At 38.5% G+C, this 18,446-nt stretch overlaps 1 protein-coding gene across 2 annotated transcripts; it reads left to right on the forward strand.

Annotated features, from left to right (window-relative positions):
• The first annotated feature begins 318 nt into the window (after window positions 1-318).
• On the forward strand, window positions 319-2,303 carry LOC133301770 (uncharacterized). 2 transcript variants are annotated; one of them, XM_061501465.1, is made up of 5 exons: window positions 319-862; window positions 981-1,240; window positions 1,384-1,477; window positions 1,626-1,746; window positions 1,954-2,303. In XM_061501465.1, exons 1-5 carry the CDS (start codon window positions 727-729, stop codon window positions 2,123-2,125), a joined length of 783 nt encoding a protein of 260 aa, XP_061357449.1. In that variant the 5' UTR covers window positions 319-726; the 3' UTR covers window positions 2,126-2,303. The 2 variants fall into 2 exon arrangements, with proteins under 2 accessions (XP_061357449.1, XP_061357450.1); XM_061501466.1 differs by having other exon boundaries at window positions 1,635-1,746.
• The last annotated feature ends 16,143 nt before the right edge of the window (window positions 2,304-18,446 follow it).

Here is an 18,446-nt window from a genome sequence, read left to right on the forward strand (position 1 = left end):
AAATATATTTTTTTGCAAATCACAGAAGCATATGTGATAGAAAAAAATCACAAGAGTATAGGTGATTCTGAAACAAACCATGATCGATGAACTTTCCCTTTTTTGTACACATAAAAATATATAAAATTTATGCAGTTCATATAAAAAAAATAAACAAGAATCTCACATGCTTTTATATCTATACAATGAATATCAAGCAGATTAATCCGTTACTATAATCAAATGAATATCAAGCAATAGCCAAAAGTTTTCAAGAATACCAAATTAGAAAGCTGACTCTAAAATGATTTCACACGAGAGAGAAAGAGGTGAGGTAGTTGGGTTGGGAGAGAAAGAAGAATACCAAATTAGAAAGTTGACTCTAAAATGATTTCAGATGAGAGAAGAGGTGAGGTAGTTGGGACTCTTGGGAGAGAAAGAGGGACGTAAAAGAGGAAAATTCCTTTGAGAGGTCCCTGAGAGGCAGAGGAAGCGAAGAATGCCTGTTGTACGGGAGACAATGATTCAGACATGCGGAGAAAACCTTACCCTCTGTCCAATACCCATCTTCTCTATTTCCATTGCTTAAAATAAAATAAAAACCCTTCAATATTCCCACCAATCACAACTCTTACTACCACTAGCTACTCTCCCTACTTGCTAAACTTGCTACTCCTACTTCCAAGTCTTAATTAACCAAACCCAAATTCTCAAATTCCTCTTCCTTGCCCCTTAATTTTGAGAAAGATGCGAAACATGGCAAGCTCTGCTTCCTCACGAGGCATTGCAGCCATCGTCGGTGTGGGACCCAAGCTCGGCCTTTCCATCGCTCGCAAGTTCGCTCACGAAGGCTACACCGTTGCCATCCTCGCTCGTGATTTAGGTATTAAAATTCAAATATCCCCCCATCCTATCCTATCATATCCCATCCCATCCTATAATATGATATAATAATAATAATAATATAATATAATTATGATATGATATGTTAATGGAAACAGGGAGGTTATCAAGATTTGCAGACGAAATAGCTCGGGAAGAGAAGGCACAGGTGTTTGCAATAAGAATCGATTGTTCGGATTCTAGAAGCGTGAGGGAAGCATTTGAAGGAGTGCTTTCACTGGGGTTCGTGGAAGTCCTCGTTTACAATGCTTACCAACCAGTCTCATGGAAACCCACTTGCTTCCAAGATCTCACCATCGATTCCTTTCAGAAATCCCTCGCTGTTTCATCCCTCGGTGCCTTCCTCTGCGCTCAACAGGTTATTAATTACTTCCACTGACAAATTTATTAAATTTTTTTTTATAATATTTTATTTGATGATACCTTCTACCTAGTACCTAGTATTAATTAAATAATAATAATAATAACTAATTGTTCGATGAAATTGATGAAACATTGAAGGTGCTGCCGGGTATGGTTGAAAGAGGAAAGGGCACGATTCTCTTTACGGGCTGTTCCGCTTCTCTAAACGGCATTGCTGGATACCCAGAACTATGTAAATACGATTATCCTTATTCTTATAATAGAAATAATTAAATTTTTTTTTTTTTTTTTTTTTTTGTTGGGTTTGATTTTTAATAAGTAATTAAAATTAAAGTTGAATTAATTTGTGAGAAAATTGGTTGTGCATCCAAATGGGGGAGATGAGACAGGCTGTGGGAAATTCGCTTTGAGAGCACTATCGCAATGCTTGGCGAGGGAATTTCAACCTCAGGGAGTGCACGTAGCTCATGTCATCATTGACGGTGTTGTTGGCCCACCAAGGTTCGTTTCGTTTGTTTATTTGTTCCAAGAGATCTTTTCCTCAACCATCTTTCATTCGTATCTATTACCCATTTGCCAAATGCCTATCCAATCCATAGCTTCCATTTTATACTCCACATGCATATACATACATACCCCTAAAAAGTTTTAAAAAATAAAAATGATGTTATTAATTTTGTGGATGTATTTGCATGTTATGGGTTGCAGAGGAGCTACGATGTTGCCTCAGAGAGGTTCGATTGGGGAGCAAAGCAGTGGAGGTGATGGAACTATGGACCCGGACGCCTTGGCTCAAACCTACTGGCACTTGCACGTTCAGGACCGTAACGCTTGGACCCAAGAGATGGATCTTCGGTCCTCTTCTGCTAGATTCTTCTAGCTACTTCCCCCACCTTCCATTTAATGTCTCTCTATTATTTTCAATTCTCTAATCTCCTCTCAATCATTTCATCTCTCATTTCTGAAGCCATTAATTAATTATGTTGGTAGTTTGCTGTGCTAAATTATATATATATATATATATATATATATATATATATATCTACATGTAAAATATGGATGGCTTGAATTTTAAATTGTATTTCTGTTAGTATTAATGGTGTAATTATCACATTAATGAAGCATCAACTCCCTATTCATTATTTATTTATATATATACATTATGCTTGTATTGGATCGAATGAGAATAACAATCCTATTCTACTTTTGTTTGTCTTCTCTATTCTTTGTCTCTCTTTTTTTCTCTGTCTTGTAACAAGTCTTTTATTTATATCTTCCCCTTTCATTTCATTTCATACCACGTTATCAGCCTGAATAGTTTTTTTTTTTTTTTTTTTTTGGTGTGAAAATCTTTAATTGCATAGTATCCAAAAACATAGCCTTCTAAAAAAAAAATACTTAGCAACAATTTTTTGAAAAAGTGAATACAATACCATTACATAATCATAACGTAGTTATAGGTATAATTACTATCATGGATTTTTCTCAATCATATTTGGTATTATGGTGGCTCTAGAAGAGCTAGTTATTTCTCTAGCGAATCAATTTAATTAATTATTATTTTCTCTCGTCATTATGGGAAGAAAAAGGTGAAAGGACAAAAAGCGTAAGAAATTTGTTGGAACATTGTCGATCTAGTTATACACCTACAATCATTGTGAACTTGAAGTTCAAACAATAATTCATTTGTAGAGTATTGCAAATCATTACAAATATTCTTGTCCGAGTAATTGTCCTAGAAGGACATCATGTACATAAAAGCCTAATGAATATAAAGTAAACAAATGATGTTGTTCCTTGATGAAAGGAAATAAAACTTCAAGGTGGCACTGCTGAAGAGGTCAATGATAGACTAATAACTTCATATTTCTATAAAAGTGACCCCATAAGTGGTTATATATTGGAAAATTATGAGATTTCGTTAAACTCTAACTCTAGAAATATAAGGGGAAGATATAAAGGAATGATTTAGTATATGTCATTGCTTCTAAAAATGACCATAAACCTAAAGTTCGCTAGCCTAGATGCTTTTAAGCATACTCCCCTCTTTAACTTGTACGTAGATGTGAACTTGATGTTTCCCATCTGTACATTTTGGTTGTACCATATATGTCCCTATTATACCTCCACAATGTCTTAAAATAGGGTTTTAAAGAAAGTTGAGTATTTACATGAGTTTTTCGGCTCCATATATAATCAAGTTCTTTAGGCCTCTCATGGACGACTTATGCCTTCTTATTCTAATGAGGGATATTTCCCAATATTAGGGGGAGCAAGCCAAAAACTTAATGAATCCCGAGAAATTATTCTGAAAGAAAAATTCAGTGGGATAAAAGCTTAGTAAATAAATAAATAAATAAGTACAGTACGTATAACTCCTCCTTAATTGAGAAATATAGCCACTGATGAAGATAAGGAAATAGAGCAATAGTTATAATTTTCAATAATGTCTATCTCGCAATCTTTTTCTATTAATAAATTGTAGTAATGTTTATCCAATTAGATCGCTAATATCAATTTATAACAGTACATTATTATTATTATTATTTTGAATTTGAGAGAAATAAAAAAATGAAGAAACTGATCCATAAAGAAAAAGATAAATACAATTTTCTGTATTTGGATTACCCTCTCTTTTCACGACATTGCATTTAGGGGGCGTTTGGTAGAAGAGAAATTTTTTTTTACTAGGGAAATATAATTAATGGAGAAATGGTAAGAAAGTTAGTTTGATGGAAAAATTTAAAAAAAGATATTTGGTTGACCGAAATATTACTGGAAAAATTTATTTAAATTTGCAAAATCTATGTTTGAGAGGAACTTCGCACCTGTTTTTTCACTTCTCCAGTTATCTAAAAATACCATATCTCAAGTGGTATTTTGTAACAGTGAACTTTACCCAAAAATCAACACCAAAGTCATTTCCTAGCCTTCCTGTTTACCTAGTATTTTTTTTCAAAAACTTGAACTAAACGTGATATTTTCCAATATCCACCCACACTTCCCCATCAAACTCAAAATAAAAGTCGTACCAAACATACCCTTAAAACAAAATTGTGATTAAGGACGGGTTTGTCTGTAATGGGTCAAGTTGTACTGGAAAAGGTGGGAGCCCGAACACTGTCACGGGCCCAGCATTGGAAAAGTTAAAGGGAGCCAAGGAGTAGGATTTGAGACATGGTTGCATGGACAAAAACACGAATTCGTGTTCTAATTTTGGACACAAAAACTCACTTTTGCTTCAAACACTATTTAATTTTCTGTATTTTTTATGTTCCAAAATCTTTTATTTTACTATGTAGAGAAATTATTATATGTGGACTGTGGAGCCTTATATATCATGCAGTGCAGTAAAAAAGTTGAAGTTTGATCTTTTAATTTATAAGCTGTATAAGCCTGTGAAGGACTAGGTCTTGCCCCTTTAGTGTAGCACTCCAATTTCAAAGGCAGTGTCAGAATAAAGCTATTTCCAAATGATAAGGGAAGGACAAAAGAAGAGTGATAGCTCATAGAGAAAAAAAAAAAGCAATCCGTCAAATAAGTTATTTATTGGAGGAGCCGTCATGTATAAAGTGGGGCATAGGAGCTGCACTGACAGCTACTTAGAATAGGTTATGCGGAGAATGAAGGTTCCACCACATGAAATGGTGGGTGTTACATGATTGGTGATGCTTGTTTATTTATAGTTCATAGAACTCAGATGATGATTGGTACACTATTTATCGTTTCATATCACGCTAAACTAGAGAGGTCCCGAAGTATCTGAAAAGTTTAATTGCAGCAACGTGTCATGCATGCCACTATCATGACACTCCCTCATTAATGCTGCTGTTGACCTGTAACATAAGCTTAGCCTCTTAGGTCATGCTCGATAAGAAAGAGGGGCCAAGTTCTAACACAATTTCTTTTTTTTTTTAGTAAGCAGTTCTAACACAATTAAATCCTAATTAATACAGGTTTCCAAAATTTAAATTTTTTAAAGGAAAAAGAACTCAAGCGCGTGATTGCGGGTAATTCTAGCTTTTCTCAAGAAAGAATCAATATCGTGAGAAAAAATGCTGAATGATTCATTATAAAATCGTTAAGTGAGTCTTATGTTGCAAGAAAAAAAAAAATCTGTAACTGATTCATTGATTTGTGTGCTGTCTTTTTTTTTTTTTTTTAAACATGTGGGTCACACATTTTGTTTTGTGTCTATGGTCAGAAAGAGTGAGTCTTCAATAACAAGAGACTTGTTAAACCCTACAATCAAACAAAACTCATCGAGTGTTCTACAAATAAGTTACTTTTTTTTATTTAGATTAAAGTTCATTTTGGATCTCTGACAAAAAAATGCGATTTCTATTTTAATCTCTTATAAAAAAATTAGTTTTGTATTCCTTATGAAATTTAAAGTGGATTCATTTTGTTCTTTTTGAGAAATTAATGTGAATCTTTTTTAAAATTGTGAAGGACCACAATTTCAACTAAAGAGATCCAGTTTGAATTTCTTAGCGACTTCGAGAGTAATTTTTTTTTTATAATGGATGAAGGTAGTGATCGTATTTTTTTGTTAGGAACCCAAAATGGACTTTACTCATTTATTTATGAATTTTATATTTTTTATTTTATAGGAAATAAATTTTATCTCCTACACACACATAAAAATATACGAGTCTCATATTTTCTCATTTTCTCTCTTCTTCTCATATTGGCCCACATGGATCTATACACTTTTATGTGTATTGTTGTGATAGAGTTATCTATCGGACAACTTAATTGGAGAAGAAACAGAATTGAAATTGCTATTACCAACGGCGATTCGAGGACGCCAGCAACTCCAGAAAAGGGTTTAAGCAAGGAGAAGGAAAAATTTTGTTACAAGATTATTTCGATAACCCCCTTGTGGTCCCCATCTCCCTATTTAACAACAGAATACTGTAATTCAAAGGAAAACTAGCTATGGGCCCATATTAGTCATCAGCCCGTTTTATTTAACCATTCCTTGCTGATCAGCAGGTAATGGGCTTATCCACCTACGACCCACTGGCCACTATCACATAACTGGCCCATAGGACTCCCAGACACACTTCCACCGACCAAACCACTTGCTCCATCTCATTTCAAGGCTCAGCCACTTGTCTTCGTTTCAAGTTCCCACATCTCCACCTGTCAACATCACAAAGTCCTTGAGCCACTGAGGTGTTCTCTTCTCCCTCTTTCTTTCCTCTCGCTGGTTCCTTGAGTCCAGCTCCAGCCGTTCGTTGCCTTCTTTATCAACCCCAGCAACCGGATCTGTGGAATCAGGGATATCATCAGGAGGGTGCCTATCATTTCCCTTCCCCCTTGAAGACACGATCTTGCCCTCAAGATCGAAGCTTGGAAAAGCTTGAAGGAATTCGGGGTAAGAGATCCAAGTTGAGTCTTCCAACGGCAGTCCCTCCCATTGAACCAAAAGTTGTAAAATTTCCTCCTTGCCGTGTTGTAAGGCTCGAGTGCGCAGCACAGCGACAGGTTTGGTGACTGGGTGATTGTCCCAACTCATGCGAGGAAGAGGTGACGAATGGAAAGAGGGGTTTTGACGGTATGGTTTAAGGAGTGATACGTGGAACACCGGGTGAATTCTCGACTCCTCAGGTAGCTTTAATCGGTACGCTACAGGGCCAATCCGCTCAGTGATGGGAAAAGGGCCATAAAATCGACGCCGGAGCTTGGAAAAAGTGTGATTGCGCACAGTGCGTTGGCGGTAGGGTTGAAGCCTTGCCAAGACGAAGCTGCCCACCTCAAATTGTACATCCCTTCTCTTTTTATCTGCTTGATTTTTCATTCGCTGCCTTGTTCGATGTAATGTTTCTCGAAGCTGCTTAATCACTGCATCCCGTTGAGTCAGCAACACATCAACAACCTCAATTGATGATGTTGTACCTCCATACAGTGGAATACCCGGAGGTGCTCTCCCATACACTATCTGGAATGGTGAGGCCCCAATGGATGAGTGGTAGGCAGAATTGTAAGAGAATTCCTCCCATGGTAAGTAGTGCACCCAATATTTCGGTGCTTCCATTGTATAACAGCGTAAGTACTGTTCCAACCCTCTGTTTGTGACCTCTGTCTGCCCATCTGTTTCAGGGTGATTTGCTGTACTATAACAGAGTTTTGTGCCGCTGAGACGTGCTAGCTCAGCCCAAAATTTACTTACAAAGATGCTATCCCTGTATGATACAATTGAGCATGGAATACCATGTAATTTGCAAACGTTTTCCACAAAAACTGAGGCTACTTTCGTTGCTGTAAAGTTAGGTGGCAAGGCTATGAAATGGGCGTATTTGGAGAGCCTGTCTATCACCACCAAGATGGCTGTTTTCCCCTCAGAATTAGGTAGTCCAGTGATAAAATCCATGGACAAATCCTCCCAAATAGCAAAAGGTACGGAGAGAGGCTGAAGTAATCCCGCAGGGGCTAGCAGTTGATATTTTGTAACTTGACAAATTGGACAGGTTCTGACAAATTCCTGAACATCTCTTTTCAGATTGGTCCAATGATAATATGGAATTATCCTCTGTAATGTCTTCCTCACACCTCCATGACCCCCAATCAAGGATGAGTGGAACTCATGCAAGATGACAGTGCGAAGTTCAGAGTTAGCTGCAATTGTAATTCTTCCTTTGAAGAGTATTAGCCCCTCTCGTAAACTGTATTGCTCATACCCTTCGGTACCTTTCTCAACCTTGTCTTTTATCTGAATTAATTCTGCATTGGTTTGAACTTCTGCCTTAATTTGCTCCAGCAGGTTGTGATTTACTGTAGTGATGACCATAGCACATGCTTCCTCTTCAGTACCGCACACCTCAGTTTCTGATTTTCGTGATAAGGCATCTGCTACTTTATTGACAGCCCCAGGGTAGTACTCAATGGTGTAATCAAAGCCAAGTAATTTGACTAGAAAGCGTTGTTGCTCAGGGGTTTGTATAACCTGTCCCATCATGTCTTTAAGGCTTCTTTGATCGGTTCTAATGATGAATGGCCCTCCTAGAAGGTACTGCCTCCACTTGGAAACCCCTTCCGTGATTGCAAACATCTCCCGCATGTATGTTGAAGACTGTTGCATCTTGGGATTGAGCTTTTTACTGAAATAGGCTATAGGCTTGTTATCTTGACTTAGTACTGCGCCCACTCCGACTCCTGAAGCATCAGTTGTTAACACAATTTTTTTTGTAAAGTCTGGAAGTGCCAACACAGGTGGATTAGATAATGCACTCTTGAGGTCCCTCATAGCCAGTTCTGCCTTCTCATTCCAATGAAAGGCACCCTTGTGTAGCAGTGCAGTCAAAGGGGCTGCAATTTGCGAAAAACCACGAACAAATTTGCGGTAATACCCTGCCAAGCCAAGGAAGCCGCGTAGCTGCTTAAGATTGGATGGTTTGCCCCACTCCATTATTGCTTGAATTTTCCCAGCATCAGGCCGTACTCCTTGAGCATCCACTATGTGACCCAAGTACTCCACCTCCTCTTGAGCAAAAGCGCACTTTGATCTTTTGGCATACAACTGGTGTTGTCTAAGACATGCCATCACCTTTCGTAAGTGTTCCCCATGTTCTCTGAATGACTTACTGTAGATCAGTATGTCGTCAAAGAAGACGATGACAAACTTGCGCAAGAATTCCTTCAGAATTGAGTTCATAATACCTTGAAAGGTGGCTGGAGCGTTAGTAAGCCCAAAGGGCATTACTATGAATTCATAGTGCCCTTGGTGTGTTCTAAAGGCTATTTTATAAACATCCTCAGGAGCCATTCTGATTTGGTGGTACCCAGAACGTAGATCCATCTTGGAAAAAATGACTGCCCCTGCCAACTCATTTAGCATCTCATCTACTGTAGGAATTGGGAACCGGTTTGGTATGGTGACTTGGTTTAGTGCCCTGTAATCTACACAAAACCTCCAAGTCCCATCCTTCTTCTTGACCAATAGTGCTGGAGAGGAAAATGGGCTCAAGCTAGGCCTGATTACCCCGGTATCTAGCATTTCTTTCACCATTCTTTCAATTTCTGATTTTTGAAAATAAGGATATCTGTATGGTCTGACATTCACTACTTTTGTACCAGGTTCGAGATGGATACGGTGATCCTCTAACCGTGTGGGTGGTAGCTGAATTGGAACAGAAAAAATATCATCATATTCTTGTAATACTGGTTCTACCCAAGAAGGATTTTTTGTTGCTATGTCAGGTTCCTTCAATTGCTGGTGTTCAATAGTCTGTAATTGAAAGTAAGTAGCTATGGCATCAGACTGTGTTAACCTGCGAAGCTGGTGCAGTTCAATTGGCTCGGCCTGCAATCTTGTCTCCCCCTGCAGCTCGATGATGTTTTTGTCTCTCTCAAATTTCAAGACCAATTGTTTATAATTAGTGGTGATATCCCCAAATTCAGACAACCACTGTACCCCTACCACAACTTCGGCCCCCTGAATAGGAAGTACAAACAGGTCGGTGATGAACTTATGCCCTTGTAATTCCAAGCCTATTTGTTGACAAACTCCCTTGCAGCTCAAACTTGCACCGTTTCCCACTAGCACCGTAAATTGCCCAATGGGCTTTACCTCCAAACCAAGAAATTTGACTATTCTCTCCTGCACAAAATTATGGGTGGAGCCTCCATCGACCAAGACTTGAACCGGATTCTTGTTGATGACCCCTTTCAAGCGCAGGGTGCTAGAAGAATACTGCTCATCCATAGCATGGAGACTAATACCAGGTATGTCTTCTCCACCCCCAATTTTTTCATTTGTAACTTCCAATTCTTCATCCTTTTCTTCCTCCTCATCTTCTTGAGTGAGCATTAAGAACATCTTCCCTTTACATACATGGCTGCGGTTGAATTTTTCATCACAATAATAACATAGTCCCTTTTCTCTTTTCTCCATCATTTCTGCAGCTGATAGCCTTTTAATGGGCACGGTGTCCTTCGATGTCCCAGCAACATTGAACACACCTCGACTTGGAGTTGGTAACAAGCCTGGCTGTTGTCTCCCTGTCTGGTTGTTGGGCAAAAATTTCTGGTACCCCAACCGTGCAGGAATTCTATCATTCAACTTGTCCTCCACAACTTTAGCCAATTCAATGGCATTCTGTAATGCTTCTGGAAGATGCATCCAGACCTCTTTATGAATTTCTGACTTGAGCCCATTCTCAAAATAACTCTGCAAGGTAACATCATCGATTCCTATGATTTGATTTGACAACTGTTCAAACTCCTTTTGATATTCTTCTACTGTGTTTTTCTGTGTTAATCTCCCCAATTCACCTCGGAGATCTCTATATTTGGAAGGCCCAAATCGAGAGCGCAAGGCTACCACAAAGGCATCCCAGGTTGATAACCTTTGGCTTCGTTCCATCCAATGGAACCAGTTTTCAGCCACCCCATCCATCTGAAAGGATGTTAGTGTTAGCTTATCCCCATCGTTCAAATTGTGGAATCCATAGAATTGCTGAATCTTGTGGATCCATGGTTCTGGGTTCCCTCCTGCAAATCTAGGTACTGTGAACTTCACCGATTTATAACCATTACTTCCAAAGAAAGTATTTAATCCAGATTCACTACTGCTTCCACCTTTAAACTCAGATTTACTTTTTTGATTCTGATCCAACTTGGCTTCCATTAATGTCAATTTTAGGCTCATGCTCTGTAGCAATTCCTCAAATGCACCGAACTGCTCTTCGTGTCTAGCTAGCTTGGCAACACATTCTTCCATCAAATTTGTTTTCACTGTGGAGGGAGTTCTTTCCGCCATATTGCTTGAGTTCAACTCTCAATGAAAAGAGCACCAAATGATAGAGTTATCTATCAGACAACTTAATTGAAGAAGAAACAGAATTGAAATTGCTATTACCAACGGCGATTCGAGGACGCCGGCAACTCCAGAAAAGGGTTTAAGCAAGGAGAAGGAAAAAGTTTGTTACAAGATTATTTCGATAACCCCCTTGTGGTCCCCATCTCCCTATTTAACAACAGAATACTGTAATTCAAAGGAAAACTAGCTATGGGCCCATATTAGTCATCAGCCCGTTTTATTTAACCATTCCTTGCTGATCAGCAAGTAATGGGCTTATCCACATACGGCCCACTGGCCACTATCACATAACTGGCCCATAGGACTTCCAGACACACTTCCACCGACCAAACCACTTGCTCCATCTCATTTCAAGGCTCAGCCACTTGTCTTCGTTTCAAGTTCCCACATCTCCACCTGTCAACATCACAAAGCCCTTGAGCCACTGAGGTGTTCTCTTCTCCCTCTTTCTTTCCTCTCGCTGGTTCCTTGAGTCCAGCTCCAGCCGTTCGTTGCCTTCTTTATCAACACCAGCAACCGGATCTGTGGAATCAGGGATATCATCAGGAGGGTGCCTATCATGTTGCGACTTCGGCAAGTGCACCGGTTGTACAAGTAATAAAATGATAAGAATAAGTTGTCGATTCCACGAACACTGATGACCAAGCACTAATTTATCTATTAACTAAAGTTAGATCGATCGTGAATGGTTTCTTGAGAATATTTTAATTAAATTAAAACAGAATTTTAAATTACTTATTTTTAGTTTTCAATATTCAAGAAATTAAATTCAGAATTAATAAATGCTAAAAAATTAGATTTAAGTTTTATAAAATACGTAGCTAAGACTTAACTTCCCAATGGTTTCCAAACTAGTTTACCTATTCTTATAATTACATTCAAGATCCAGTTATTAACAGTTCTTTCTAGATTCGATTAAATCTCAATCCCTTGGTAATCCAATCCTTTACTCCACTCAAAAGCCTAATCCCTTAGAACTTTTTCATAAAGTAAGCATTAACGCAAGAACATTCAGTTATAGAATTCACAAGTCTATCCCTAGATCATACAAATTCCAGCAATCAACTAATCGGAATCGATACACCAATATCCTTATTGTCATGTACGACTCATATGTTTATCTAAGAGTAATCAGTTCATAAATAAAGCTAATCAATAAGAAACAGATTGATTGCATAACTTTAAATCATGAATATAAATTATAAGAATGGCAAACAGCATTCAAGAACCCATTGGTTTTGTCTCGCCCTAACTACTTAAAGAAAATTAGCCTGACATAGTTAGGAAAACAAGAACAATAGATGAAAAGAAACTATAATTCATAAAAGAAACATAAAACTCGGTCTCCACGGTGAAGCTTTGATCGTTCCTCCACTCCTCTGCATCCTCTTCTGAATAATTCCCCTTCACGGCCTTCTTCGCGTTCTATTTAAAGGCTTAAAAATGGACTTTTATTTCTGGGCCATCTCGCTGATGCTTAGCGAGAATTTTTCTTCTTCTCGCTCACTTGCTCGTTGTAGCGAGCAAGATAACGAGCGTGACCGAATCTTTTTCAAATTTTTATTTTCTGATTGTTCTTTTATATTTTCGCTGTGCCAACTGCTTTCTCATCTTCATCATGTTAGTAATTTGTTATTCCTAGTATGAAACAACCTGAAATAATAAAAAGATTAGGATCTTATCTACTTGTTGGCATTTTACTAACTTTTAATATTTTATTAATTAACACTATATTTTTAATTATATTAATTATTATTTTCACTATATTTGATATTAAAAGCATAGTATCTTTGACACTTATCATATATATAGAAGATAAATTTATCTCTTACAATATGAAAAATATTAAACTATTTATTTATTTACTTTTTAGTAAAGCAAAAAGTAACCCTATGTTAAAAAGACGAGGGTATGTTTCCGTTGCCCTTGCCCTCATAAAATGCAATTTTAGCTAGATAGCAACCCTCACGTTAAAAAATTCAGACTACTAGACCATTAAGATTGAAATTTTGGTAATTTTAAAGTTTTTATCATTTGTTTTTTCTTTTCCGTTACAGGATTTTTTATTTTTTGAAATAATAGGAAATTAAAACAAAAACACAACAAAAAGAAACTAGGCATAAAGGCTAGACCAGTGAACACCTATAGTGTCACCATACAGACTATCAATACAACCTGACGGTGGACTATCAAATTCCTGAATTACCCAAGAGAAACCATAAGAGTAAGAGGCTAGAAAGTCCGTTACTCTATTTCCTTCACGGTGAATGTGAGACATATAAATCTGCCAATCTCGCTGCATCAAATTTCGAATACGATTCACCAAATTAGCCACAGGGTAATCATGGTGGCACCCATTTGTAATGAGCTGTTGAGCTGAAAGAGAATCTCCTTCGAGCCAAACTTTCCTAAAACCTTTATCCCAAGCTAGCTCCAAACCAACCAAGCAAGCCCATAACTCAGCATGCAAAACTGTACCTGAGCCTAAATTTTTACAGAATCCGACGATCCAAGTTCCTGAGGCATCGCGAAAAACTCCTCCACACCCAGTCCTAGTACCATTAGCATCACATGCACCATCATCATTAAGCTTAACCCAATCCACAAGAGGACAACACCAAGCAACCAATCTTTCTATTCGATTCCTTGGTTGATTGCCCACTCCAAAAACAGGGTTAGCTGCAAGAGCGACACTATCTCTGAAACCAAGTGCTGAACGAACAAGTGAATAAGCATTCTGGCGATCACCTTCAAAAACCCAAGAATTCCTACATTTCCAAATTTTCCAGGCTAAGATTCCAAATAAAAGAGGCCAGTCCAACCCCATCCCCCAATCCTTTGATCTGTCTAAATTAGAAATGATCCAATTGTGCAGGTTGAGGTTGAAAAATTCACGCTGATTTATATGAGGCATTATCATGCACCATACTTCCTTTGATTGTGGACAATTGCGAATAGTATGAAGGATAGTTTCATTGAACTGATTACATCTAGGACACAGATCTGAAAGAGCCATATGACGGCGGAGTCTATAAACATTAGTCATCAGCTTCTCCCCTGCCATTAACCAAAGAAAAAAGCGAATTCTTTCCGGCCCCTGCCATCTCCAAACACTTTCCCAAGGAAACTGTTGGATTGTAGTATCATTGATGACTAATATTGCATAGGCTGACTTAACAGTAAACTTGCCATCTGTCATTCCATTCCAAATTAAATGATCCTGGCCATCTTGACTAGAAGGAGGAAGAAAATTCATAAATCGATGCAACACAGAATCTGGAAGCAATTGTCGAAGAGAATTCCATTTCCATTGCCCCAATTCATCCACGTAGTCCACCACCTTCTGAAGAGTATCACTAACAGAAAACTGAGAACCTGCATATGAGATCAAAGGACCACAATCGGGCAGCCAACTATCAAGCCAGAACATAGTGGACTGACCATTGCCTAACTGCACCCGACTATGATCCATTATAATATCCCAATGACGCGTAATTCCCTTCTAAAGCTGGGAGCTGCTGTTTGGAGCATGAATAATTGGCGTCATGCCTACCTCCACATTGTACTTAGCACGTAAGAACTTTGACCACAAGGCATCTGGATGAGCTACAAGGTTGAACCCAACCTTCATGATAAATGCTGAGTTCATTTCCCTCATACTCTGCAATCCAAGGCCTCCATTTTTTTTATCCATGCAGATTTGCTTCCCGGCCACAAGATGACAACGTCTAGAGTGTGGAGATGAACCCTAAACAAAATTTCGAATCTTCCTATCAATCTCTTCACAGGTGACTTGCGGTAATGAACAAACCTGCATTGGATATGATGGGATTGGTAATAACACTGCTTTAGATAATGTAACACGACTGCTAGAGATAGACTGGCATGATTCCAAGCAGCAATTCTAGAATTCATTCGATCCAAAACATAAGAGAAAGATGACCGACCCACTCGCTTATGATGCAAAAGAATTCCCAAGTATCTTCCAAGATCCGCAGTCAAAGAAAAACCAAGAAGCCCACTTCGATGGTTTGCTTGAGTATGACCCACATTCTGAGAAAAGAAAACTCTAGTCTTACTATGATTGACTCTTTGACCAGATGAATCACAAAATATATGTAAGGCCTGTTGAATTATTAACACTTGCTCCTGAGAAGCTTCTGCAAACAAAAGAAGATCGTCAGCAAAAAATAAGTGGGAAATTTGTGGAGCTCCCCTTTTAATCCTCACTGGCTTCCACCTCCTTTGATCCACTGCTTGAGAAATGAGATGGGCTAGTCTTTCCATGCAGAGGACAAAAAGATAAGGAGAAAGAGGATCTCCTTGTCTTAAGCCTCTAGTTGGCCGAAATTCTTTAGTACAAGCCCCATTCCAAAGAACATTCATAGTGCAAGATGAAACACACCACATAATTAGTCTTATCAAATTTTCAGGAAGCCCTACATCATATAGGGTATCTTGAAGGAAATTCCAACTGATCCTATCGTACGTTTTCTCAAGATCAACCTTGATCGCCATCCAACCTTTAGATCCTCTCTTTTTCCTCATTGAATGGATTAGCTCTTGAGCAATTATGACATTATCTGTACCTTGTCTACCTCTGATAAAACTGCACTGATTAGGCATCACCGGCTTGTCCATCTGCAATTTTAAACGGTTAGCAACAATTTTTGTTACCGTTTTATATATAACATTACACAAGCTAATCGGACGAAAATCCTTGAAAGTATGAGGATTCTCAAGTTTAGGAATCAAGCAAAGAAGAGTCTGATTCACTTATTCTATACGACTAGGATCATTGAAGACTCCTTTTATGAAATTACAGACATCCCATTGGCTTTGAAAAAATATGCTATGAAGACCATCAACACCAGGCGCTTTAAAAGGCCCCATTGAGAACACTACTCCTTTAATCTCTTGACTACTAGGGCAGCTCTCAAGAGCCATCATAACTCTCCTTTCCATTTCTGGGAATTTGTTCCTAATGGGAAAATTAGGCCGGAGAGGAATATCTTCCTTATATAAATTATCATAGTATTCCACTGCCATACTCATGAGAAGAGATGAGTCAGCAATCCAATCCCCGACATCATTTTGAAGGGCATCAATCCTATTCCTCCTACGCCTGGCAACTGTTGCTGAATGGAAGAATTTAGTATTACGGTCACCAAACCAAATCCAGTCAGTTCTAGATCTTTGGTACCATGTAATCTATTCTCTAAGATAAATAGTATTCAACTGTTGCCAGATCTCTTTCTGCAGCCTCTCCAGAGAATGACAAGGATGTTGACTTAAACTATAATCAATTCCACGGAGGCGAGAATGAAGATTATTTTTTAACTTCTTTTCCTCTTGTAACAATCCTTATGCCAGGATGTGGCTTTCTCTCGAAAGTTTTCACTAGATGCTTTCCAATTGTGACCACCTGCCCAGCACCTCTTCACTAGATCAGAGAAAGAATTATGAGTCAACCAAGTCGCTAGAAAACGAAAAGGACGAGCCCCTCCATTACTAAAATTTGGTTGTCCATCCCAAAGAAGGATTGGACGATGATCAGAGTTATAAAAAGGAAGGTGAGAGATAACTCTGCCCAGCTTTGATTTACACAAGCACGATCAAGTCTCTCCAAAAGATTACCTCTTCTCCAAGTAAAACTCGGACCTTGGTGTCCCAGATCACTAAGATGACAAGACATAAGACAATCTTGAAAATCCTGCATGCTCCTCCAATTGTGAATTGAACTTCCCCTCTTCTCCGAGTGAATGTAAGTATTAAAATCACCCATAATGCACCATTCATTATTATTTTGCGGCTGAATATTCTCCAAAGCATCCCATAGAGCATGACGCTCTTGACGCCGAGGACTAGCATAAACAAAGGTGAAAAATTCCTGCTTATGATAATTAAGCCAGCTTATCTTTGAATGAATAAACTGATGATCAGTATGCAGAACTTGGATATTCACTTCTGATGAATTCCAAAGAATCCATATGCCTCCTGAAAAACCAATTGGGTCAGAAATAAAAAAATTTGAGAACCCTAGGCTTTTAGCCACCTGCTTTGCACGCAGTCCACCAATACGGGTTTCCAAAAGCACTAAAATACAAATACGATATCTTCTTGTGAGCTCTTTTATTAGGGGGGAAAAGCCCTTTTTTCCATCCCCTCTACAATTCCATGAAACAATATTCATAAAAAACAAATACAGAGAAGAAGAAAGAATGGTATGACCACCAATCATTGAGGAACAGTTTGCACACTTAAATCTCTCGAAATGGAAGCACCATCCGAATTCACCAAATTGTTGTGAGCCTAATTGCCTACACCGATTTAACCAAAGCATCAGGGGGTTCATTAGTCTCCTTAAACTCTTCGTCCGGTATTAAGATTTTCCCATTTTGCTGGCCCCTCTCAAGAAGTTGACCATTCTCCTGTTTCCCGGATATGGAACTAAGAGCCAGATTTGAGCTTGGAGAAGGATTCACGTTACGAGCTATATCATTGAGAAACATGTTTGTATCACCTTTATTCAAACTCAAAAAAATTCTCTCCTTAGATTCCCTCGATAAAGATTGAGGTTTAGAGGGAAACTTGAAAGACTTAGAAGATACTGCAAGACCCATTTGTTTTTTCTTTAGAACAAAAGATTCCTTCACCGCCCCAGTCTTCTTCGGTATCTGTTGTTTATTTTTTTCTAGAAACTTTAACGCTCACATTCTGCAGGAGTTTATCTTCTTGGTTCTTTTTTTCCTGGGCCCCAATCGAAGGCTTAGTCAGATTATTAATTAGATCACCCATATGCTTAGCTGGCTGAGGAATATTTTGCGCTGACGTATCCATGATGATTAACTGATTCAAATCAGGAATGTTGCTTGATTTCTGCAAATTAATTGCATTAAAATCCTGATGATTAGACATCCTTGCAACGTTATCATCTTTTGAAACTTTGTTAACGTCAGCAATGATTGTGAAACGTGAGCCAATTGGCTGGCCATAATTAGGGACCGTTTTTTTATATAAAATCTCCCTTGTAACAGCACCTGTATTCACTCCTCCTAAGTTGGCATTAACTTGCATGACAACAACAGTTTTTCCCATTATTGGCAATTACACCAGGTGCGGATTTTTTGCTCGGAATTGAATGCACTTCATGAGCCTTCTCCTTGATTGCAGCATCCATAGCTGAATTCACGACCTTCTTTCTTCCTCGCTGGTTACGCTGGACAAGCATCCAAGAACCAAAAGCCTCCCCTTCCATCGCCACCTTATGCAGAACTGTGGTGTTTGCCATTGTTGTATGAATCTGAGTACTTTGATTAATATTACTAGTCGAAGCAGGCAAGGGTAGGACATGGATTCACGACGGTGACCCATG

The sequence above is a fragment of the Gastrolobium bilobum genome, unplaced genomic scaffold, assembly GCF_033153095.1.
Source record: "Gastrolobium bilobum isolate Gb01-03AN ecotype WA unplaced genomic scaffold, APGP_CSIRO_Gbil_v1 utg17041, whole genome shotgun sequence".
NCBI lineage: Eukaryota > Viridiplantae > Streptophyta > Magnoliopsida > Fabales > Fabaceae > Gastrolobium > Gastrolobium bilobum.